Here is a 23871-nt window from a genome sequence, read left to right on the forward strand (position 1 = left end):
CCACCATTCTGGTGATCTCCAAAGTGACTGCATGTGGTATGTGTATGCTCCTTGGTGTTACTATTTAAAACTTTACTTTAAACTACACAGCCATGAACATGGCCTCAGATCCCACAGAGCGGTCTGGGAACCACTGCTCTAGGGTCTGAATTTCTCTGAGGGAAGCAGGTAAGGAGGAAAGGCCAGGCCTGGGGTGCAGGGCAGACCTGGCTGGCACTGGAGAGAGGAACCCGAGATACAGCTGCAACCCACAGGGAGTCACAGGCCTGCGGCAGGTGGGAGCCCTAACCTGGAGCCCATGTGATCCGACTTCCTATTGCTGGGCCTGAGAAGGGACACCCTGAAACCTGGGCCTTCTCCCCTTTGCAGACAAGATGCAGCGACTGTGTGTATATGCGCTGGTTTTGGTGCTGGCTCTGGCTGCCTTCTCTGAAGCTTCTTGGAAGCCCCGCTCGCAGCTGCAGGATGCGCCCTTGGGTCCTGTGACCAATAAAGGCCTGGAGCCACAGTGGCTGGACCGAAGGCAGCTAGGGCCCCGGGGGCCCCCACACCTTGTGGCAGGTAAGAGCTGCGGACCAAAGTGACTGTAAGGTCCCCCCATACTAGCCCTGACCTCAGTTCCTGGAGAATAGGTGCCTTTCCCTCATTTTCACCTCCTATTGCTTCCTCAGACCTGTCCAAGAAGCAGGGGCCATGGATGGAGGAAGAAGAAGCAGCATATGGGTGGATGGACTTCGGCCGCCGCAGTGCTGAGGAAGGAGACCAGCGTCCCTAGAACCAAGCTTCAGAGCTCCGCCACCTCCCACCCCACCATAGCCCCACCCTCTAAAAAGCAAATCAGAATAAACTAGCTTCAAATGGATACTGGATTGTGTCAAATGATGTGAGGCTGGGAAGGGGGACTCAGCTGGGGACAGGATTGAGGCATCAAGGAGAGTTAAGCTCTGCCTAGCAACAGAGACACTGAGCAACCCCTAGGACAATGGACCAAGGCTAACTCTTCTCCCAGAGCACAGCACTGAACAAGAATCTATCTGGGTGGCAGGGCTGGGCTTGTGGCTCAGTGGTAGAGTGCTTGCCTAGCATGTGTGAGGCACTGGGTTCCATCCTCAGCACCACATAAAAATAAATAAATAAAGGTTCATCCACAACTAAAAAATATATTAAAAATAATAACAGGGGCTGGGATTGTGGCTCAGCAGTAGAGCGCTCGCCTAGCACGGGCAGGACCCGGGTTCGATCCTCAGCACCACATAAAAAAATAAATAAAGGCATTGTGTTGTGTGCATCTACACCTAAAAAATAAATATTAAAATAATAATAATAATAATCATCATCATCATCATCATCTATCTGGGTGGGTAAGAGAGTAAGTGGTGGAGTTTTCAGCCAGAGTAATGTTTTCAAGAGATAAATCGAATTCAGAAGCCTGAGGCAGAAAGATTGCAAGTTCAAGTTCAGCCTGGGAAACTTAGTGAGATCCTGTCACGATATTAAATTTTTTTAAAAAAGGGCTGGGGAGGTAGCTCAGTGGAAGAGTGCCCCTGGTTTCAATCCTCAGTACTGCAAAAAAATAAAGATAAATCCAAAATTGTGTCACTCTCAGTTTTAACCTTCTAAGCCTGCCCTTGCACCTAGAATGGAATCTAAACTCTTTTTTTAAAAAAAAATATTTTTTTAGTTGTCAATAAACTTTTATTTTGTTTATTTATATGCGGTGCTGAGAATCAAACCCCATGCCTCACACATGCTAGGCAAGCACTCGACCACTGAGCCCCAGCCCCAGCCCTGAAACCTCAACTCTTGTTGAAGCTCTAAGAGATACCCCTGCCACCCTCCTCCCCCTGAAAATGCCTGTGTCTTCCTCGCCTTACTCAAACACACCAGGCTCCTTCCTCTGTCCTCGATGTTCCCTATGCTTGGAATGTTCTACCCCAGACACACATACAGCAGGTTCCCCTCTTGTCCTTGAATCCTTGGTTGAAATGCCTCTTCCTGAGACACCTGGTCCTTCTGCTCCTCACCCTTTGTTACTCCATCACAACAGAACTCTTTTTTTTTTTTTTTTTTTTTTTGGTACTGGAGATTGAACCCAGGGGTGCTTAAACACTGAGCCACATCCACAGCCCTTTTTATTTTATTTTGAGGATAAATAAATAAGAAAAGTTCCCTGGCACCCCGCACCCTCCATCTGCCTAAAAGCAGGACATACACTCTCTTTGAGAGACAGTCTTGCTAAGTTACTTAGGGCCTTGCTAAATTGCTGAGGCTGACTTTGAATTTGCAATCCTCCTGCCTCATCCTCTTGAGCTGCTGGGATTACAGGTGTGTGCTACCATGCTCAGCTCACAACATAACATTTTCTTGAGAAGATATTTCACAGTCTTCAGTTGGTGTTTTATCAGTTTATCATCTGCCTCCTCAGGTAGGCAGAAAATGTGGAGAGTGGCGACCACGTGTCTCTCTTCTTTGCTGTATTCCTAGTGCTGAAAATAGAGGAAGAGTCAGGTGTGGTGGTGCGTGCCTGTCATCACAGGGCAGCTGAGGCAGGAGGATCGCTAGTTCAAGGCCAGCCTGGGACTCTTACTGAGACCCTGTCTCAAAATAAAAAATAAAACGGGCTAGGGATATAGCTCAATGGTAGGGTGCTCCTAGGTTCAATCCCCAGTGCCACACATACACACAAAAGGAAAAAAGACCAAAGAAAGAAAAGAAAGGAAGGAAGAGAAAGAAAGTAAGAAAAGAAGAAAAAATTTAAAATGAATAAAACCCAGGGGAACCAAATAAATACTCGCCAGATTGACAGGTGAGTGACTGGCACAGCTCAGCATCCCTCACCTGCTGTCTCCACTGTTCTAGTGCTTATCAGCCGCATCCCACCACAGGCACAGCTACTCTCCTGACGACTGGAGGGGAAGGAAAAAAAGCCCTCTATCCACAATAGTCACGGCTGGACTCTAATTTAAAAAAAAAAAAATTACACAAGAAAAGAAAGCAAATTTATCAGCAGGTGCATTGCACACTTAACACATGGAGTATCCAGAGATGAGTAACTCAAAAACGTGGCTCAAAATTTGGACCCGTATGACATCTTCAACAAAGAACACTAGGTCTGTCAAGAAGTGGCAGGATAAAGGAAAGTGTTTTGGGGCTTCCAAGAGTAGCAAGCAAATAGATAGGAAACGAATGATAGATAGAGGTTAGACAAGCTTGTTCTGTAGATCATTCTGGTGCCATCTCCAGGTTGAAAAGGGTCTAAATTGTCTCCAGCTATTAACTTTTGCCCTTCTTGGTAGAGTGGGAAGAAGAGACATCTTTGAAAGTTTATGTCCTGCTTTTAGGCAGATGGAGGGGGACAGGGTGCCAGCGGTGCCACTTTTCTTATAGCTGCTTCTTCTCAATTGCCTTGAACTTCTCAATTGCCTGCAGATCAAAATAACTCTTATGCCGATGAGGCATATCTTGGGTGTATTCTCCAGTTTCCTTCAGAGCTTACTCTCAGTCCAAGCACAAGACAGGTTGAAAATGATAAGGAAATTAAATTCTCCATGAACACCTCTCAGGCAATGACAGATGAGAGTTATAGGGTGACTATTCCAGTTCCCCAAGTCCCTGGATGGGAAAAGTATATTCCACTCTGTCTCCCAGGGTTTCCCAACAAGGCGAGCCCCAGTTACCCAGAGCAGTAACTTGTTCAGTGATATCCTTCATTGCCTTCCTTCCTTCCCTGTCTCACATCATTGTGTTCCCACTGGTGTTCCCTGGGATGCACCCAAACAAATAGCATTCACTCCTTGTCTCCAAGTCTGCTTCTGGGGAAACTTGTCCTAAGACAGTTGGTACCAGAAGGGATTTAGGAGTTGTAGGAGGTAGACCCTCATAATGGGACTGTGAAATTGATTCTTCAACAGCCAACCCCCATTGTTGGTATGAAATGAGGTGCTGATAATCCCTGGAATACTGGAATATCACTATTTGTACGTGCGGGTAATGTTGGGGATCTAACCCAGGGCTTCATGAATACTAGGCAAGCACTTACCATTGAGTTACAGCCCCTCATTAGGAACGGGATGAAGGTAGAAAGGGAAGCACCAACATAGGTGATTTCTCCAGCAATTGAGAAATAGGAGCCGCGACCATTACAACCTAAACTCTGGAGCTGGTTGGCTATTGTTAACCATCAGAGAATCCCTTGAGGAAGAAACCATGTCAGCCACTATCAACTCAAGATATGTTGTGAAAGTCCAACAGTTTCCACTGTAGCAAAGAGAAGACAAGACTGAAAAACAAGCCCAAGATCTGATTGTAAGAATGCAAAGTAATAAATGAGGCTTAAATAAGAATCCCAGCAAGTCTCCTCTGCTAAAGAACAAAAGAAGTGGGACCATGAGACCTTGGGTGGGATATTTTAGGAGATACCCTTAACAACCTTGAACTCCCAGATTTTTCTGAACCCTCAGGACTAGAAGAAAAACCTGTACCTCACCAAGGGAGAACAGCTTCCTCTTCACTGGAGACCATGCAAAAGCCTCCCAGAAGCAGACACTTCATAAGATGATGCTTTTCTTCAAGATCTGACCCTGTGCCAGGTGTGGTGAAGCATGCTTGTAATCTTAGAGGCTCTGGAGGCTAAGGCAGGAAGATCGCAAGTTCAAAACCAGCCTCAGCAATATAGTGAAGCCCAAAGCAACGTAGCAGGACCCTGCCTCAAAATAAAAAATAAAAAAGGGCTGGGGAATGTGGTTCAGTGGTTAAGCACCCCTGGGTTCAATCCCTGTTACAAAAAAAAAAAAAAAAAAAAAATCTGACCCTGCTTCTTTTGGAGCTTCTAAACCAAAAAACTAGGGTCTTAGCATGTGCATAATGAGGAAAACATAAAGCATTAGAGAGTATTAATTTGTCCTGTATTTTTTTTTTTTTTTTGCAGGGGGGAGTACTGTGGATTGAACTCAGGGGCTACTCAACCACTCGACCACTGAGCCACATCCCAGCCCTGTTTTGTATTTTATTTAGAGACAGAGTCTCCCTGAGATGCTTAGCACCTTGCTTTTGCTGAGGCTGGTTTTTAATTCATAATGTTCCTGTCTCAGCCTCCTGAGTTTCGGGATTACAGGCGTGCGCCACCGCACGCGGCCATACTGTATTAATTTGCTAGAACTGTGCCATAAAAGACCACAAATTGTGTGGCTTAAAAACAAAACCTTGGGCTGGGAATGTAGCTCAGTGGCAGAGCACTTGCCTTTCATATGTAAGGCCCTGGGTTCAATCACCATTACCACAAAGAATAAGTGACTAAACCAGACACTTGGCTGGGCGCAGTGGTCCACACATGTAATCACAGCTACTCTGGAGGCTGAGGCAAGAGAATCTCGAGTTCCAGGCTAGCTTCAGCAACTGAGCCAGACCCTGTTCCACAATAAAAAAGGGCCGAGAATGTAACTCAGTGGTAGAGTGTCCCTGGGTTCAATTCCCAGTACCATAAGAAATAACATGCCTATAATCCTAGTGACTAAGGAGGCTGAGGCAAGAGGATTAGGAGTTCACAGCCAGCCTCAGCAAAAAGCAAGGCACTGAGCAACTCATTGAGACCCTGTCTCTAAATAAAATACAAAATAGGTTGGGGATGTGGCTCAGTGATTTAGCGCCCCTGAGTTCAATCCCTGGTACCAAAAAAAAAAAAAAAGAATTGTGGCCACCGCAGCTGTGGCAAGGGTGGCATCTCCACTAGAACAGATAAACACAAACTTGATACATTGTATGACCTGATGAAAATCTATTTTCAATTCTTATTAGGAAGAAAGGAGCTCTCATTTAGTTGGAAGAGACAATAGTACACATTCAAGGTCTTGCCTGAATTCACATTCACCTTCCTAACTCTCTGTCATAATATAGTCCCAAAGAGCTTTGATCATCTAAACATCTGCAGAGTCTTACAGCAGTTCACAAATTGATGTCACCATGTTTATTATACCTAGTGAACAGGAAGTGGCAAGTACCCCGGTGACCTTGGTAAGACACATGTATACCAAAAGTAGGAGCATAAACTCTGTTACTATTCAGGAATCTTGGTGACGTTTTTATGGACTCAGTGGTCTAGGGCAAACTTGTAGCTTCTACTGCTAAGAAAGAGGCCTGGTACTGGGAATTGCACTCAGGGGCACTTGTCCACTGAGCCACATCCCCAGCCCTATTTTGTATTTTATTTAGAGATAGGGTCTCACTGAGTTGCTTAACACCTTACTTTTTCTGAGGCTGGCTTTGAACTTGTAATCCTCCTGTCTCAGACTCCCCAGCCACTGGGATTACAGGCGTATGCCACCGCGCCCGGCCAGGCACCATCTTAAAGAAGCAATGCCAGGCCACAGTAAAGTCCACATGGAGCTCAAGTTCACATAGTGATAAAAGAACTGGACTGTAGCAGACACTGTCAGTGCCCACACCCTGGCTGGGCACTCCCCATTGCAGCTCTCGCTGGCCAGGTCCTCCTACGCACCAGGCACTCCCTGCCAAGAGCTCTTCCCTCCCGGCTGCAGGAGCACAGCCAGTGGCAATGCTAATGCCGCAGGGGCAGCCCTTGACCAGGGATGAGTGGGAGCTGGAGGAGGCATGTCCCCGTTATCCTCAGTGGGATAACAGATGGACTCTACATCTGTGTGTCCCAAATGCCAACAGCTAACAAGCACAGCCTTATTTATTTATTTATTTATTTATTTATTTATTTATTTATTAAGACAGGGTCTCACTAAATTGCTGAGAGCTTCAGTAAGTGGCCAAGGGCTGAGGCTGGCCTTGCAATCCTCTTTCGACTATTCCTGACAAGATTCTGCATTTGATATAAACTGGTTCACATGTCTCAATTTTGAATTATGCAAGATCACACTTCCTCCTCAAGTTCTAGGGAGTCCTGAGTGTCGTTGCCTATATAACCCCCTTTCATTCGTTTCCTCCTATTCTCACTTCCCTGCTCCCCCAAAGAGTACTTCCTGGGATCATCTTCCAAATGAGCTACTTATTTGGTTCTCCAGGTCTGCTTCTGGGGGACCTCAGCCTAAAACAGAAGGTGACTCACCCACTTTACCTAGCCAGGGTACAAGGGCAAAGTCCCTGGATCAGAAAGGACCAGAGAAGGTGGTCTGCCCAAGCATGGACTCCAAGGATGGGGTTCAACCCCAGCACATCATCAGCTGTTAGACCCTGGCTTGGGAGGTCACCGAACCTGCGTAGGCCTCAGTTTCACCAACTGACAAATGTTTATCACATCCCCCCATGCCACCGGGGTTGTTGGTATGTCATTGTATTTAATGAAAGTCCTGGGCATGTCACTCGGCGTTAGAGTTCGTCCTCTCTCCACAATTTACTCCTTAAAATGGTGCACATGTGCTCGTGCGCACACACACAGATGCACACATACACACGCACACCACGCTCCCTGAGAAAGAAGATCGGAGGCTGGTCAGGTAGCACACAGGTCCTTTATTTCCTGCACCGGCACGAACACAGGCTGACAAGCAAAGAGACTGAGAAGCGCTGTGGGAGGCGGGGCAGGCACTCACAGGGGTCCTGAGCCCCAGACCCCAGCTGTTTACGAGCAAAGGGGTGGGAAAGGGCAGAACAACTAGAACCAAGAAACAAGGGGCACTGGGGGAGGACAGCAAGAGGGAGGCACTGGGCCTTGGGCAGGGAATCTGGACACTCACAGGCTACACAGGTGGTGGCGGGGTAGGGGTGACACATCACTGGGTAGAGGGACCCCTCACCCACCCACACACAGGCACACTTCTGGTTACACACAGTAATAAAGACCGAGAAGAAAGGATGAAGAACAGGGGAAGAGAGCCAGGTCCCTAAAAGTCAATAAGAACTGGGGGCCACCTTTAATTCGGGGATCAAAGGATTTAGAGCAACCTGTTAGGAGGGTGCTCTCACAACTGGGATCCGAGCCCCCCACTCCAACTCAGTCCCACCTATCTCAGAGCTGGGTCTGGCAGGGGGCCGGCCTCCCTCTGGTCTTCCTTCACCCCTGGGGCCACCATATGATCCAGGCCCAGGTTTTGTGGCTTTTCTACCAGCCACAGAACAAGGGCTGGGGTTCCTTCAGCCTGTCCCAGAACAAGGCTTGGTAGGCTGGTGATAGACATGGAATCCCATTTTGAAAGGGGAAGGAGGGCCTGGGGTGGGTGGAACTTGGCCTGGCAATGGAACGAGGGGCCTCTGCAGGCTGCTGGGAAAGAGCAAAGCCTGAGAGAGAAGGGAGAGAATGTGACCCGAGGGCCTGACCCCCGCCGGCCTGGCATGGGCAGCAGGTAGGGGCTGGCCGGCTGTATCAGAAGAAGACAGAAAGTCACCACAGTTACACAGTCACAAAAGTCATGATTCAGTTTACAAGCTGCACAACTCTACACAGTGGCCCTGCTGAGGCCAATCCTGTTCTGCCTACTGGTGACCAAAGGGCCATTAGAGGGGTGGCAGACCAGATAGAAGGAAGTCTGCCAACAAGTTATAAACTGGGTTGACCCACCTGGCCAAGTGGGGCACCAGGACCTCCTCTGTGGGGAGGGATGGACCAGGAAAGATGCTGTACACAGTGAAGTTAGCTCAGATCCCGTTGCCCACAGTAGGGAACAGGCTCAGATTGACTCCTAGCTGCATGACCTTGAACAAGTGACTTTAGTTCTCTGAACCTCAGTTTCCTCACCTAACAAATGTGAGGCAATAAGACCTGCCTACAGGGGTGTGAGGATTGAAGGAGCTAACGCAGGGTTCGATGTGCTGAGTGTCACAGGCCACCTTTCATCTCTCTGAGAACTTACAGGTGGGCCCAGAAGGCCCTGGCTCGGCAGGTCCAGCTCCCCAAATGTGGGGTTTCTAGCTGGGTAGAGGAGACCCTGACTCACCCACCACCCTGCAGGTAAATGAGTCCACCTCCAGACTCACCCAGGGGACTTCTCCAGCTGTGGCCCTTGCTACTGAAGGCCTTCATATCAATGGCCTGCCTCAGTGGCCCCAAAGGCCCCTTTTCCTCCCAGCCCCTGGGAGGGTGGCTGGCCCTGTCCTCCTCCAGCCTCCAGTCCTGGGTGAGCAACTGGGGCTACTGCTGCAGGGTTGGGGAGCCCTGGGGACAGAGTGGGTAGGGCCGAGGGTGGGGGAGAGGTGGACAGATAGGAAGCTGAGGAGCACTGGGGGACACAGTCCCAGCCCTGACCCCCAGTCCAGCCCGCAGGAGAAAAGTGGGTGGAAAGCTGGACTTCTAAGCAGATTCCACAAAACGAGCATCGGGACCACAGTTCCCCTTGAGGGGGACCTGAGGTACCTATGCAAATGATATGCAGAGTCCATGCAAATCAGCACGCTGGGAGGGGCGGGGATGGGGTAAGTGAGCACTTGGAGGCTCGCCTACCCTCCCCTCTCATCGGCTGGATGATCTGCAGCTGGTCCGGCTGGTCGGAGGGAGGCCGTCTCGGGAGAGCTCTTCTTTCTGGCGCATCTTCTGCCTCAGCTGCCGCCTGTAATGGGCATCTTGCCAGTTGGCTAGTTGCTGGAGGACATACTTCATGTCCAGGCGAGAGGGGCCCAGGCCGCTGGCCTCCAGGGCTGAGGTCACCACATTCATCCGTGTGGCCTCATCCACCTCGGGCTCCACCTCCTCCCAGGCCTCAGTGTCCTGGGACACCAGCTCAGCATCTTCCGACAGTCCTTCCTCAGCTGGCCCCACCTCCTCCGTGGCCCCCAGCTCCTCCTCAGGCACCAACTCCTCTGCAGGCTCAAAATCTTCAGGCGGCATGAGATTCTCTGCAGGCATCAAGCCCTGCTCAGCCTTGAATTCCTGCTCCTGCTCTCGCTCCTCCCTGTAGCGGGGGTCATATCTGGGCAGGGAGACAGTGACATAGTTCCATATACCACTGGCCCCTCCTCCACTTCCCCTGGACTCTCCCACCCGTGAGGCCGAGGAGCAAAGTCCAACCAGCAGGACCACCCCCCTCCTCTACGAGCTCTCCTGACCCTGCCCTGGCCTGCACAGAAACTGAGGGTCCCTCCCAAGGTCTGTCCCAGCCAGAGAAGAGGGGAGCTGGGAACTAGCTTCAAGGATTCACACACCCAGCCCTTGCCCCAGAAGAAAAGCCACCAACTCTGCATCGGTCCCAACTTCTCCTATATCCCCTACCCTGCTACAAGGAAGTGACCAGCAGGGATATTCACAGCCCACCCCCCAGCTAGTTGCCATAGGAACAAATCCATTGTAGAAAGGCTCAGACAGGTCAAGTAACTTGCCCAAGGACTCATGGTAAAGAGACTGAGTCCCAGATGGTTCTATCCCAGGTCATTTGCCTCTCAGTTCCTGGTCAGATGAAGGGAAGGCCTTGGTCCCCACTTACAGCAGCCTTAAGTAGTGCACACCTGTAATCTCAGGAAACTGAGGCAGGAGGATTGCAAGTTCAAGCCACCTAAGGGACAAGACTTGAAGGAAAAGGGAGCAACTCCTTCCCAGAACAACTCTCAGTCCAGTGGGCCCAGAGAACAGGGCCTTCCCTAGAGTCCTAGGGTCACAGAAGCAGCTACACATGGCTACCTGGCTGCTGACAGGTAAGGACAGCTGCTGACAGGTAAGATGATGGGAGATGGCCAGCTTACCCCAGGTTGGACGTTTCCCGTGCTGGCATCCCATAATTCCTTAACAGAGAAAAGGACCTTCAGCATACTGAGGCAATGGAGCTGAAACTGCAAAGTCCCTGGGGCCCAGTCATGCCAAAAAATCCCAGGGACAAATGATGCATCTCAGACTATGTCAACAGAGGAGGGGGATGGGTGGTACAGGGAGACAGGGGGCACCATGGGAAGCATGCCAGGGCAGAGGGTGCGGGCCAACCCCTCCCACTCCAGGAAAGCTCACCCACTTGGTAAGCCAGGGTGAGCATGGCCAGGCCAGGGTCCGGGGTCCCAGCAACACACCTGCCCATAAAATATGCAGGGTCCGAAATGATCCTCCTTAGAGACGTTCTGAGCTCCTCAGCCAGGGTCTGTGGGAGATTTGGAATTGCCCCCTACAGTGGAGACGAGGGACATTGGCAGAAGACAACCCCCAGGGCCCCTATCCACACTCAGACACAGAAAGGGACTGAGAGCAGAGACACAGGGCACATGGAGGTAGTCGGATACAGAGTCGAGAAGGGTCCTCACCAGAGGCACAGTGTACGCATAGTGGGTGACAGAGCCAGAGGGTGCCACAGCATGTTGGCGGAGGGTCTTCACCTCCTCCGGGCGCTGAAACACTACACCCCCGCAGTCCGCATACTTCTCCCGCAGGTCCTGCAGTTGGGAACCCAACCAGAGGCTGTGTTGGGACTCTAAGGCCAAGAGGCATGAAGCCTAGGTTCCATATCCAAAGAACAGCACACAGGGTGACCCTTGGCAGGTCCTTGCACCCTGCTCCTCCCAGACCTCAAGTGACCTGCCAGTTGGGTCAGAAAGGAAGGGAGCAGAAAGGGACAAGACCCGGTCCCTGCCTGAAAGCTGCTGGTCCTCTTAGGAGAGCCGGGCAGCTGCCAAGGGCTTCAGGTCTCTGCTTCAGGCCAGGGGCTCTCAAGGGTAGGCAAGAGAATGGGGCACCTCACCTCTTCCTGGGGGTGCACATGGACTCCCTTCTCCGAGGCCAGCTGATGCTGCAGCTTCTCAGTCTCAGCCCCATACTGCAAGAACCCAGAGCCCATGAGCCCCACCAAGGTCTCCCCATGCCAGGCACATGCACCCCACCCCACTCTACCAGGCACATCAGGGAGGGTTTGGCAGCCCTTGACATATAAGGTAGGGGAGTCATGCAGCCTGGAGAGTCTCTGAGAGGGCCGTGATCCCCTCCTTGGACAGTGAGTGGGCATGATGAGCAGATCTCTGGCATCTCCACCAACACCCACACAGAGATGTTGGGCCTGGTAGAGGCCAGTGCTGCATGAGGCAGGGGCAGGGAGAAGGAGACTAGGGTCCCACGGCCTGGACAGGTTGGGGAGATCCCCACACTCCAACCCACCGACTGGCAGCGCTGCTGCAGCTTCGCGATCTGGGCCTGCAGCTGGGTAATCTCCTTCTGCTGCCGTTCATAGTTCTCCAGTCTGAGCACCAGCACCTCTGACAGCTCGGCCATCTGCTGGCTGGCCTCGGCTAGGGACGGGGTTCAGGTCAGCCCCAGCTCCCTTGTGCCTGTCTGTCCCTGCTCCTCAACCCCCCTGGAGGGCCAAGGGGTCCCACAGGGCTTGGTGTTCCTCACTCAGATCTTGTCAATAAATGTTTATGACAGCGACAGAGACACCAGGGTACATGGTCGACAAGACCTGGTCCCAGCCCACACTGAGCTCAAGTCTATTGAGGAGACAGCTGGGGAAAAGAACTCATCGTAATGCATAATATGGGCTACAACAGAGGCAATGTCAAGGGCACATGGGAGAGGGCATAGCTGTGTACCCCACAGAGCCTTGCAAGGTCTGGGAAAGGTTCTGGGAAGAAAGAACCACGCTGAGATCACAGGGCAGGTAGGGCTCCACCAGGAAAAGAAAAGAAGAAACAAGTCCAAGCGGAAAGTGGAAAGGCTCAGAACCAATCATCAGACAGTGGAGGGGTGTGTTCAGGGCAGTGGGGTTACCCTTTGTCCAGCAGGAAGCTATTTGGGGGTTTTAGGCAGAGGGCTGATATGGTCAGATTTTAGAAAACTCATTTGGGCCAGCTCAGGAAACTGAGGCAGGAGGATTGCAAGTTCAAAGCCAACCTCAGCAGTTGAGCGAGGCCCTAAGCAACTTAGCAAGACCCTGTCTAAAAAAAATAATAATAATAACAATAATAATAATAATAATAATAATGGGGCTCAGTGGTTAAGCACCCCTGGGTTCAATCCCTGAAACTCAAGAAAACTCATTTGTGCTGTATGCAGAAGGGCCTATAAGAGCACGAGTGTCCTGGGATAGATGTAGCCAGAATCTCAGGGAGGAAAGAGACTTGAGATTCATAGAAGGTAGAAGCAACAAAACTTGGGGACCCAAGGGGCCACTCGGGAAGCTGTGAAACCCAGGGAGAAGGAAGGCCAGGCTTGGGTGAGAGGACAGCATGAGCTCAGGTATTGTCTTTATATATCAGGGACCAGACTTGAGCTCCTCGGGAACAAACACTGGGCCTGCTCATCTGCATAAATATAGTACATAGAATGACACCAGCATGCCACCCACCCACCCACCCACACATGACTCTGAACTAGCTCAGCCCTGGGTGCCTGGCCTCTGGCAGCTCCTGGCTCCCTCCTTGCTCCCCTAAATAACAAAGAAAACAGGCTTCAAGTAGCCGTGTGGCTTTGGTACACTCTTTACAATTTGCACAAAGCACATCCTCAGGTGTTGCTTTCTTGATTTTCATAAACCCTGGGGAGAATAGCCTGGGCAGTGGGATGGGATCATTAATCCCCATTCTAAAGATGAAGGTTCTGAGAGATCAAGGAACTTGTCCAAGCTTACACAGCTACAAAGTCCCAGAACCAGGATTTGAACTCAGGTCTCCATACTCCAAATCCCAGCTTCTTCCCTCCACTCCTTAAGACAGCCCCCTACCCGAGTTACAAAATCACGTACAAAACTGCTCCACACATTCCAGGATGAGCATCTGCTCCTCATCCTCCAGGGTGTCCAGTTGAGAGGCCTGGAGGGAGGGAGAGAGGAAGCGGCAGGGCCATCATCACCCACTGCCCAGGGCCTGCCCTCCTCCCAGGTCTTCACCTCCTCTCTCAGCTGGTCGTTCTCCTCCTCCAGCATCCTCAGCTTCTTCTGCAGGGCTTCCAGCTGTGGGCAGTGGTGCCGGGACTCCTCCTGAGGGGTCCTGGGGAGAGAGCAATGGGAGTCAGGACACAAAGAAGTGGAGTTCCCAGTTTCCATCTCATCCAGGGCTTTACACACCAGGGCTAAGAATGTGGTCTCAGTGAGCCCCAGCAACCCCGCTAGCAGATACGCTGCCTGTGATCCCCTTTACCAAGGAACCAAGAGGCTCAGAAAAGGGAAGGAACGCCCAGGTGCAAGGGCAAGATGCTCACGGCTTGCGGGCATCATAGGGATGATCATGCTTTCGCTCTTCCTCTCCTTCATGTTCCTCTTCTTCATTCTCTTCTTCCTCCTCCTCTTCTTCATCCTCATCCTCATCCTCAGAGTCTGAATAGAGCTGAAGGAGGTCATCCCGCAAGTTCACCTGGTGTCTGAGGTGTAAAATCTGGCAGGAGGACAGGAGCCAAGGGTCAGGGAGTAGACAGGCACACAGGAGCAGGTGCTGACATGAGAAGGGTGTAGACCAACCCCCACCCACTCCTTCCCTGCCAGTTACCTCCTCCCTGGCCGAGCCCAGCATGGCTTCCAGCTTGCTGTTCTCCTCCATCAAAACACTGTTCTGTTTCACCAGAGACTGGCCAATGCGAGCTGCCGTATTCAGGTCCCGCTCTCTCTGCAGAGGGACCACCACCCATAGGTTATACCTTCCCAGTTTCTGAGCCCTCCCAGACAGTTGGAAGAAGTTAGGGGTACAAAGGGATCAGCAGGAGGCTAGGCCACTAGGAGAAACCATCCCCATCCCCTAGTTCTCCAGGTACCAAACCAGAGAGTACCGTTAACCTCCTGTGGAGCCTGACTCAGTTTTTCCTTATGGAAAAAAGAGGCCCAAGCTACATGCCTTCCAGGAGAGGGACCTTCAGCTTGACCGCCCCCCAAGGGGGGGGGGGCAGGCAGGAAACAGACAAGACCCAGAACCATACCATACACAGGGTAAAATTAAAATGGGCACCAGGCTAAGGTCTGGAGCTGGCTTTGGGTGGGGAAGGTGGTACCCACCTCCTCCAGCAAATATAACATCACTTTGATATCTTCTTGGGTGATCTTCTTGACTGGAGGTAGGTTAGGACAGAGCGCTGCAAAAGGTGGGGATGGGGAGAGAAAGCCCCACCATGTCAAGAATGTAGCATATGCTACCCACAGCTCACTGCTCCCCTCAACACCCAGGGTCATGGAGTGAGAAGATGGAGCTCCCTTCCTGCCCCAAAAAGACTGACTCATCACCCCTTACCCAGAAGGCAGCCTAGCCAGCTCACCAGAGCCTCCTGGGTCATAAAAATACGCAGTCACCCACCCCACACCTGTTGCGTGTGCAAAAGAGAGGATGAGGAGACTTCTCCAGCACTGACTGAGAGGCACCTAAACCTCTAGAACCAATGCAGACGGCTGCCCTAGCTCAGAAAAAGGTGGGAGAGAGAGGAGGAGCAGAAGCTCAAGGCCCCGCCCACTCCCCCCCCCCCCCGCCGGCGGAGGAAAGCGCAATCAGGACCCTGGCAGCAAAGAAGTGGCCGAAGCCTCCAGCTCGGCTCCGCCCGCCCACCTCTCCACCGCCGGAGAGCCCCGAGGGCCAGCGCAAGCTCAGAGCGCGCCCGGCAGCGCCCTCCCGCAGCCCCCGCCCCTCTGCTGGCACTGCGGTAGACGGGGAGGGGGCACTGAGAGTGCGCAGATCTGCCGCAGCAACAGGCGCGAAGAGGGGGCGGGGAAGAGCGCTGGCCCTGGACCTGACGCACTGACAAAAACCAGAGACCCACAGAGATGGGAGATGAGGAAGGGGCGACCAGACAGGCATCGAAGAAAGTGACATCGCGGGGATGATGGAGGGATGAGACAGTATCAGAGAGGGCGAGGCGCCTGGCCCGACAGAACCCCTCCTCCCTGGAGCTGTCCTAGTCCCACCCGGATCTCAGGGACGCAGGTTACCTTCTTCCAGTTCTCGAATGAATGCGGCGCGCGCAGGGCCGGACACCCCAGGACGCCTGCCAATGTAGGCGGCAGGTGTCTTCCAGATGCTCGCCGCCTTTCCAGTCCCCAGGCCAGTGGCCTTGGGACCATAGGGCCCTTGGAATATAAAGCGGGTCCACGGCGCATCCGAGTTGTCAGGCACGGACTGGCCAGATGGGCGCTGGGCTCCCGTCTTGGCTCCAGTCTGGGAGGCCGGGCGAGATCCGGATTGGGATCCTGAGGCTGCTCGGGAACCTGTCCCCTGTCCAGTCCCCGGTGCCTGCGTGGGGGCGGGCTCGGGCTCTGGAGTGGGACTGGCTACCGGCGGGGGAGCCGGGGTAACTGTTGCTGGGTCCCCGGAACCGGGCCCGGAACTGGACCCCGGCCCATCCCCGGCGCAGCCCTGTCCCTGCTCTTTGGGGCGCATCTTGAGTCCGCAGTCCGCTGCCGCAGCCAAGCCTTTATAACCTGTGCCCGGAGCGGGCGCCCCCGGGCTGTACCACGATTGGAGGAGGGGGTAGCCAAGGAGCAACTAGTGGTGCCCGGGACTCGGAATCGCACAGGAAAGAAACAAGTGGTGGAGAAATAGAGGGATTGCGTAAAGAAAGAGAGAGGGAAAGAGTTGGGTGTGTTTCCCGCGGGTTCCGCTGGTTTGGGTTCGTAGTGAAGGATTTCTCCTCCCCTTTCCATCTCCGGAGAATGGTTCCGCCCAAAACCGCCGCTTCGCAGAGACTAGGGTACCGGGACTTGCGGGTCCCTGTTACGAGCACCCCCTCCCCTCGCCTTCACCACCGGAGGAGCTTCCGGTTGCCTTCCCTGGTGTCGCACCAGCTAACCCAACGTTGTAAATACGGGCCAGGGTGACCTGTGCGTTAGCGCAGTAGGTATCACATCTTCCCGGGTTGACTGGGCTATAAATTCGAACTCCAGTACCAATTTCAACGTGCTACCCGACCTGGCGCGTCACACACTGATCCTCTCGCTCACACCCCCTTGTTTACCACTCAGCATCTTCCATCTTATTGCGCTTCCTCTTTCTTTACCTCCAACCCTTATTCTCTTTGCCCACCCCTCGCCATCCTGACAAACACCTGTTCTTCTCGGGAGAACACGCTAAAATGTCTTGCTGTGACAGCTCCTCTAACCCCACCCCCACCCCCCGTCCCAGAGCATCCCTTATCTGGTGGCCTGTACTGATTGATGTTTGTCTTCAAGACCAGACCATGTGCCTGTGAGCACAGCTTAGAACCTAAGGTCGCCGGAAGTCGGTAATGAACTTGGGGATGTGGTGGTAAGGAACGCAATGGCTATTCCTACAGGATAAAAAGAAATGGCTATTGCAGATTCTTTTCAAGTCTTGAAATCATCCTTGGGGGCTCCATTTCCTTCGCAATACCAAATCAATCGCCGGGCTCTGTTGAATTTATCTTTTTAATTATTTCTCAAATGTTGGTCTCCTAAAAGGTCTGCACTTTTCCCAGATGAGGATTTATTCTCTTTTCTCAGATTATCGTGGTACCTGCACTCACACGCCCACCCCACCCTCCTTGCCCTAGATCCAGATGTGTTATTCCAACTGTGACCCATCCTTCACACCTATACTCCTATCTAAGCTAGGGAATGCCAGGTGCCCCCTCCCAGTAACTACCAGTCTGAGCCCGAGCCTCAAACAAGGGCTGTTGCTAAAGGTCTACGCTTAAAACAGAGGCTTCTAGTGTCTTAGGGCCAGGTTTCCTGGACACAGCCTGTGTTTTAGTCACCGTTTTCGCTGCTGTGACTAAAAGATCTGACCAGAGCAATTGTAGAGGAGGAAGAGTTTATTTGGGGGCTCACAGTTTCAGAAGTATCAGTCCATAGAAGACCAGCTCCATTCCTTGGGGCTCCAAGTGAGGCAGAACATCATGGTAGAAGAGTGTGGTGGAGGGAAGTAGCTCATATGATGATCAGGAAGCAGAGAGACTCAACTCACTAGATACAAAACATATATATCCCCCAATCCACACCCCCACTGCCACCTCCTTCAACCACACTCTACCCACCTTCAGTTTCCACTCAGTTAATCCCTATCGGGGGCTAATTCATTGACTGTCTTAAGGCTTTCATAACCCAATAATTTGTCCTCTGAATCTTCTTGCATTGTCTCACATGTAATTTTTTGAGGGACACCTCACATCCAAATCATAACAACCTGGAAAAAGAAAGACAGGAAGAAAAGAAATCCAGGAAGGATCAGAGTTCCACACCCACCAGCCCCCAACAAGAAACACTGGCATCAAAATGTTTCCTTCTAGCCGGGTTCTATGGCACATGCCTGTAATCCCAGCAGCTCAGGAGGCTGAGACAGGAGGATCCCGAGTTCACAGCCAGCCTCAGCAATGGTGAGGCACTAAGCAACTCAGTGAGACCCTGTCTCTAAATAAAATACAAAATAGGGCTGGGGATGTGGCTCAGTGGTTGAGTGCCCCTGAGTTCAATCCCCAACATTCCACCTTCTCCAAAAAAAGTTTCCTTCTATCTGGGTTCATTCATTTGACAAACGTGTATTGAATGCCCACTACATATGTCAGCCACTGTGCTAGACTGGCTACAGCAGGGACTGAGAGAAACCAGATCTTTGCTCTCCTGGAGTTTAGAGTCTGATAAACAAGAAAAGAAAAAGATAATTACATATTTCAGTACATTCTCTGAACCATACAAACAGGGAGCTATGACTGAGAAAACCAGAAATTACCTACTCTGACAGGTTGGAGAAAATCATTAATCACATAATCCTTTTCATCTCAGCCCACATCTGGGATGTCAGTCTACACAGCCCACTCAGATGCCCCTCCCCCTGACACAATAGCCTCCCTCTGGAGAAGCCAGCGTTTCTCGTAGCTGAACCTTGGGCAATTCACCTCTTTATCCCCCACATCCCTCACATGCAGGGATTCATCTGCCCACTTATCAAAGTGCAGTCCTATCTAATTTTGTTGGCTATGAATCCAGCCCCTACATTAGCAGGGGAATAATAAAGAACTGGTACCCCAGCCAAACTTGGACCCCTGCTAACCCCTGACCACATGGTGTCCACTCCATCTTCCCCTCCTTTCCCTGGGACACTTCTGCCACATTGTTGAAAATATCTTGTGAGCCCAGAGTCCTTGGAGAAAATAATGGGGCACCTGAGATCACACTGTATTTTATTACGGGTAGAATCTTTAGTAACTTTTGTTGGTTTTGTGTCTTCTTTAGTCTCCTTTCTTCTTATCCTCCTAAATCATTATTCATTCCTCGACATATGTTTATCAAGCACCTGATGCCAGACATTGTGTCTGGATTTGACACACATCAGGGAGGGGCAGCTACCAGCAATAAACAAAGAAATAATGAAAGAGAAGCCAAGTGTGTGTGTGTGGGGGGGTGGAGGTTGCAGGTTGAAAAGGAGCTGTCAGCAAAGGAGAAGGAGACAGTTGAGTCCTGAGCTGGGGGCAGGAGAGAGCATGGCAGGCTATTCTTGAAAAGAGGTAAGAGGCTACAGCCAATGCAGACCTGAGCCCAAGTGGCACATTGGAATGAGCAAAGGGGATTGCAGGATGGGTCAGGAAGGGAGCAGCAGGGCCATGGATGGGACCTGCCCATGGCAGTGGAGAGCTTTTCATCCCAGGGTGACATGATCTGACTTAAGTTTCAACAGGAAGGCTCTGTCTGAACATTGACAGTGAGAGACAAAGGTAGAAGTCGTGTGGCTATTAAAAGGGCTACAACCTGTATATACAGTTGTCCTTGCTATCTTTGGGGATTCCAGCACCCACCACACACACCAAAAGCCTCAGATATTCAAACCCTTCTATAAAAGGGCATAGGTAGTGCCGGGCACAGTGGTGCACACCTGTAATCCCAGTGGTTAGGGTGCCGAGGCAGGAGGATTACAAGTTCAAAGCCAGTGTCAGCAACTTAGCAAGGCCCTAAGCAACTTAACAAGACCTTGTCTCAAAAAGAGTTTGGGAGCTGGGGTTGTAGCTCAATGGTAGAGTGCTTGCCTAGCATGTGTGAGGCACTGGATTCGATTCTCAGCACTGCGTGTAAATAAAATAGACATCCATCAACAACTAAAAAAAAAAAAAAAATGGTGGATGTGATTCAGCGGTTAAGTGCCCCTGGTTTCAATCCTGGATTCAAAAAAAGCTGGGGGCATAGGCAGTATTTGCAAATGACTTTTGAGCATCCTCCCACGGGATTTACGTCATCTCTAGATTACCTAATATAGCCAGATGTGGTGTTGCACACCTGTAATCCCATTGATTTAGGAGGCTGAGGTAGAATAATCACAAATTTGAGGCCAGCCTCAGATATTTAGTGAGGTTTTAAGCAACTGGAGACCCTGTCTCAAAGTCTGGAGAATAACTCAGTGGTAAAACATCCCTGGATTCAACTCCCGGTACCTAAATAAATAAATAATAGAACCTAATGCAATGTAAATGGTGTATAAATAGCTGTTAGTTGTATTGTTTAAGAAATAATGACAGCAGAGCATGGTGGCACATACCTGAAATCCCAGCATCTCGGGAAGCTGAGGCAGGAGGGTCACAAGTTCAAAGCCAGCCTCAGCAACTTAGCAAAGTACTAAGCAACTCAGTGAGACCCTGTCTCTAAATAAAATACAAAATAGGGCTGGGGATGTGGCTCAGTGCATGAGTGGGTGAGTGTCCCCAAGTTCAACCCCTGGTATCCCCCCAAAAAACTAATAATGACAAAGAAAAAATCTAATGTTCAATACAAACATGATTTTTTTTTCTAATATTTTCAATCTACAGTTGGTCAAATCCATAGACACAAAATAGATGGAGGCCACTGTGAATGATTTTGCATTGGAATCACCTCTGCACATATTTTAGACATTTTGCATAAATTTACCTTATCCATACATGCCCTCATATGTAGTTATCAAAATCCTTGCTATTTTTTAAATCAAGGTAAAATTTACATGCAGGGAGTCAGGCATGGTGGTACACTCCTGTAATCCCACTCAGTAGGCTGAGGCTGGAGGATCGCAAATTCAAAAACAGCCTCAGCAATTTAGTGAGACCCTGTCTCAAAAACATGTTTATATAAGGGCTGGGAATATAGCTCAGTGATAAAGTGCCCTTAGGATCAATTCCTAGCACCAGAAAAGGAAAAAAAAAAAAAAAAAGAAAAGGAAGGAAGGAGAGAAGAAGGGAAGGAAGGAAGAAAGGGAGGGAGGGGCAAGCAGGCTGGGGATGTAGCTCAATGGTAAAGCACCCAGGGTTCAATTCCCAGAATCAAAACAAAAACAAAAATTTACATGCAGTGAAATGCTCAGACCTTAAAAGAACTATTGAAGCTGTAATCAGTTTTGACTGAATGTGAATCAAAAACACAAATTATTTCCATCAACCTTCTTAACTCTTTCCCAGTCAATCCCTATCCCAAGAATCTAGGACTCACCACGTGCCTCCCCAGGCTCTCACAAGTGCTACTGCCCACACAAAAGGCCCCGAGTGCCCTCACAGGAGAGGTGGGCAGTGCTGGACCAGGGTCATGTCAAGGAAGACCATCTGGTTTCTTACCTACCTATTCAACATGAAATAAATGAAATCATACAGTATGATTTTTTGTGTCTCAGTCTCACTCAATATCATAGTAACCCTTTTTTGAATGCATCAGAAGGCCGTTCCTTCATATCACTAACTATTCCTTGAGCACAGTCAGTGCATTCTCCTATCCATGGGTACCCGGGTTGTCTCCAGGTTGGAACTATTACAAATAAAGCCACTATGAATGTTCTTATGGAAGCCTTTTAATGTACATACCTCTTGACTTTTCTTTAATGAATACCTAGGAGTGAAATTGCTGGGTCACAGAATAGACGTATATTTAATTCTCTCAAAAACTGACCACATGGTGGCCCACACCTATAATCCCAGCAGTTAGGGAGGCTGAAGCAGGAGGATTACAAATTCAAAGCCAGCCTCAGCAACTTAGTGAGGCCCTAGGCAGAGCAGTGAGACCCTGGCTCTAAATCAAATATATATATAAAAGAGTTGGAGATATGGCTCAGAGGGTAACTGCCCCTGGGTTCAATTTCCAGTACAAAAAAAAAAAAAAAATCCCTGCCAGATGATTTTCCCAACAACATATGAGAGTTCCACTTGCTTTCATCCTCACCAAAATTCAGCGTCAACAATTTTATTTATTTATTTATTTATTTGCGGTGCTGGGGATGGAGCCCCAAGCTTCACACATACTGCGCAAGTGCTCTACCTCTGAGCTGCATCCTAGCCCCAATAAACTTATTAATGTTATCCAATCTAGTGGTTAGGTAGTGGTGTCTCTTTGTGGGCTTATTTTACACTTCCTTGATACTTAATGATATTGTAATTTGTGAACATCCCTTGGTAGAAGTGTTTGTTCAAGTTTTTAGTCCATTTGAGGGAAAGGGGAAGTTAATGGTCTTGTTCTTATCAAGTTTCAAGAGTTCTTCATGTATTTTTTTTTATTATTTATACTGGGGATTGAACTCAGTGGCACTCAACCACTGAGCCACATCCCCAGCCCTATTTTGTATTTTATTTAGAGACAGGGTCTCACTGAGTTGCTTAGCCCCTCACTTTTGCTGTGGCTGGCTTTGAACTTGTGATCCTCCTGCCTCAGCCTTCCAAGCTCCTGGGATTACAGGTGTGTGCCACCATGCCCCACTTCTTTAGGTATTTTCAACACATATGCTAGTATTTTCTCCTAATTGCTGTGGCAGCCAGCCTCCAAGACATCCCACAGTGCTTCTGCCTGCTGGTACTCATGCTTGTATGGCTTCTCTCAACTAAAGGCAGGGCTGACCTGTGGGAGCAATAGAAGGCGACAGGAGTGACTTTTTTTTCCTTTTCTTTCTTTCTTTCTTTCTTTCTTTCTTTCTTTCTTTCTTTCTTTCTTTCTTTTTTTTTTTTTTTGTGCCAGGGATCAAAACCAGGAGTGTTTAACCACTGAGCCACATCCCCAGCCCTTTTTTATATTTTATTTAGAGACAGGGTCTCACTGAGTTGCTTGGGGACTCACTAAGTTGCTGAGGCTGGCTTTGAACTTTCGATCCTCCCGCCTCCGTCTCCTGAGTCACTGGGATTACAGGCTGCTCCCAGCTAGGAGTGACTTCTGAAATGAAGAAGCCATGTCAAGGGACACCGACACACCAGCTCTGTGAGGAAGCCGCCTGGAGATGGTCCTCCAGCCCAGTCAAATCTTCAGAGGACCACAGCTGACCACAACCAACAGCCGACCACATCCTCAGAAGACACCCTAAGCCAGAACAAGCCACCCCCAAATTTCTGACCTGCAGAAGCCATGAGAGATGATAATGACTAGTGCTCTTGTTTTAAAAAAAAAAAAATTTTTAAATTTTTAGTTGTAGATGGACAATACCTTTATTTTACTTATTTATGTGGTGCTGAGGATTGAACCCAGTGCCCCACGTGTGCGAGGCAAGCGCTCTACCACAGAGCCTCAACCCCAGCCCACTAGTGTTCTTTTAAACTGGTAAGTTTTAGGATGATTTCTAAAATGATTACACCATGGCTTGCCTATTTACTTTCTTGATGACATTTTTTTTATAACCAGAAGTTTTTAATTTTGATGATGACCGATTTATGAGGTTCTTCTCCCTCCCCTCCCCCTCTCTTTTTCATTTTTAATGTTCCCTTTTCTGACCAGTAGCATTAATATGTAGCCACGGAAAGGCCAATATTTGAGGACCCACATAGGTCTAGATTGACACTGCCCTGGCCTCCTAATAGGCTTGGCCTCGGCTTGCACATCTATAAGATGAGCCTAATAATTCAGTTTGCCAAGTGCAATGCCTGGCCCAGAGTTAGTGCTAAACAAACACCAGCCTCCTACAAGAATCCAAGTGCTAAAGCTCATGGTGGGCATGTCCAGCAGCTCAGGCAGCCATCACAAGGTACCACAGACTGGGTGGTTTCAATGACAGAAATTTATTTTCTCTCAGTTCTGGAGGTCAGAAGTCCAAGATCAAGGTGCCTTGCTGGCACCTTTCTTTTTTGGGGTGCTAGGGATTGAACCCAGGGCCTTGTGCATGTGA

The 23871-nt window shown here is 50.0% G+C and overlaps 2 protein-coding genes across 2 annotated transcripts; one reads left to right on the top strand and one right to left on the bottom strand.

Moving 5' to 3' along the window:
* Positions 1–374: 374 nt before the first annotated feature.
* On the top strand, positions 375–775 carry GAST (gastrin; the record flags this gene model as incomplete). Its single annotated transcript, XM_081272151.1, has 2 exons — positions 375–561; positions 672–775. The coding sequence occupies 2 exons, from the start codon at positions 375–377 to the stop codon at positions 773–775; spliced, it is 291 nt and encodes a 96-aa protein (XP_081128277.1).
* Positions 776–9246: 8471 nt separating this feature from the next.
* Positions 9247–16209, bottom strand: HAP1 (huntingtin associated protein 1; the record flags this gene model as incomplete). The annotated part of the gene is made up of 12 exons (XM_081272105.1): positions 9247–9863; positions 10630–10668; positions 10948–11039; positions 11176–11304; positions 11610–11684; positions 12020–12150; positions 13602–13668; positions 13746–13845; positions 14057–14229; positions 14341–14457; positions 14841–14917; positions 15762–16209. 12 exons carry the CDS (start codon positions 16207–16209, stop codon positions 9407–9409), a joined length of 1905 nt encoding a protein of 634 aa, XP_081128231.1. The 3' UTR covers positions 9247–9406.
* Positions 16210–23871: the final 7662 nt, after the last annotated feature.

Source organism: Spermophilus citellus, assembly GCF_964194105.1.
Source record: "Spermophilus citellus genome assembly, chromosome: 17".
Taxonomy (NCBI): domain Eukaryota; kingdom Metazoa; phylum Chordata; class Mammalia; order Rodentia; family Sciuridae; genus Spermophilus; species Spermophilus citellus.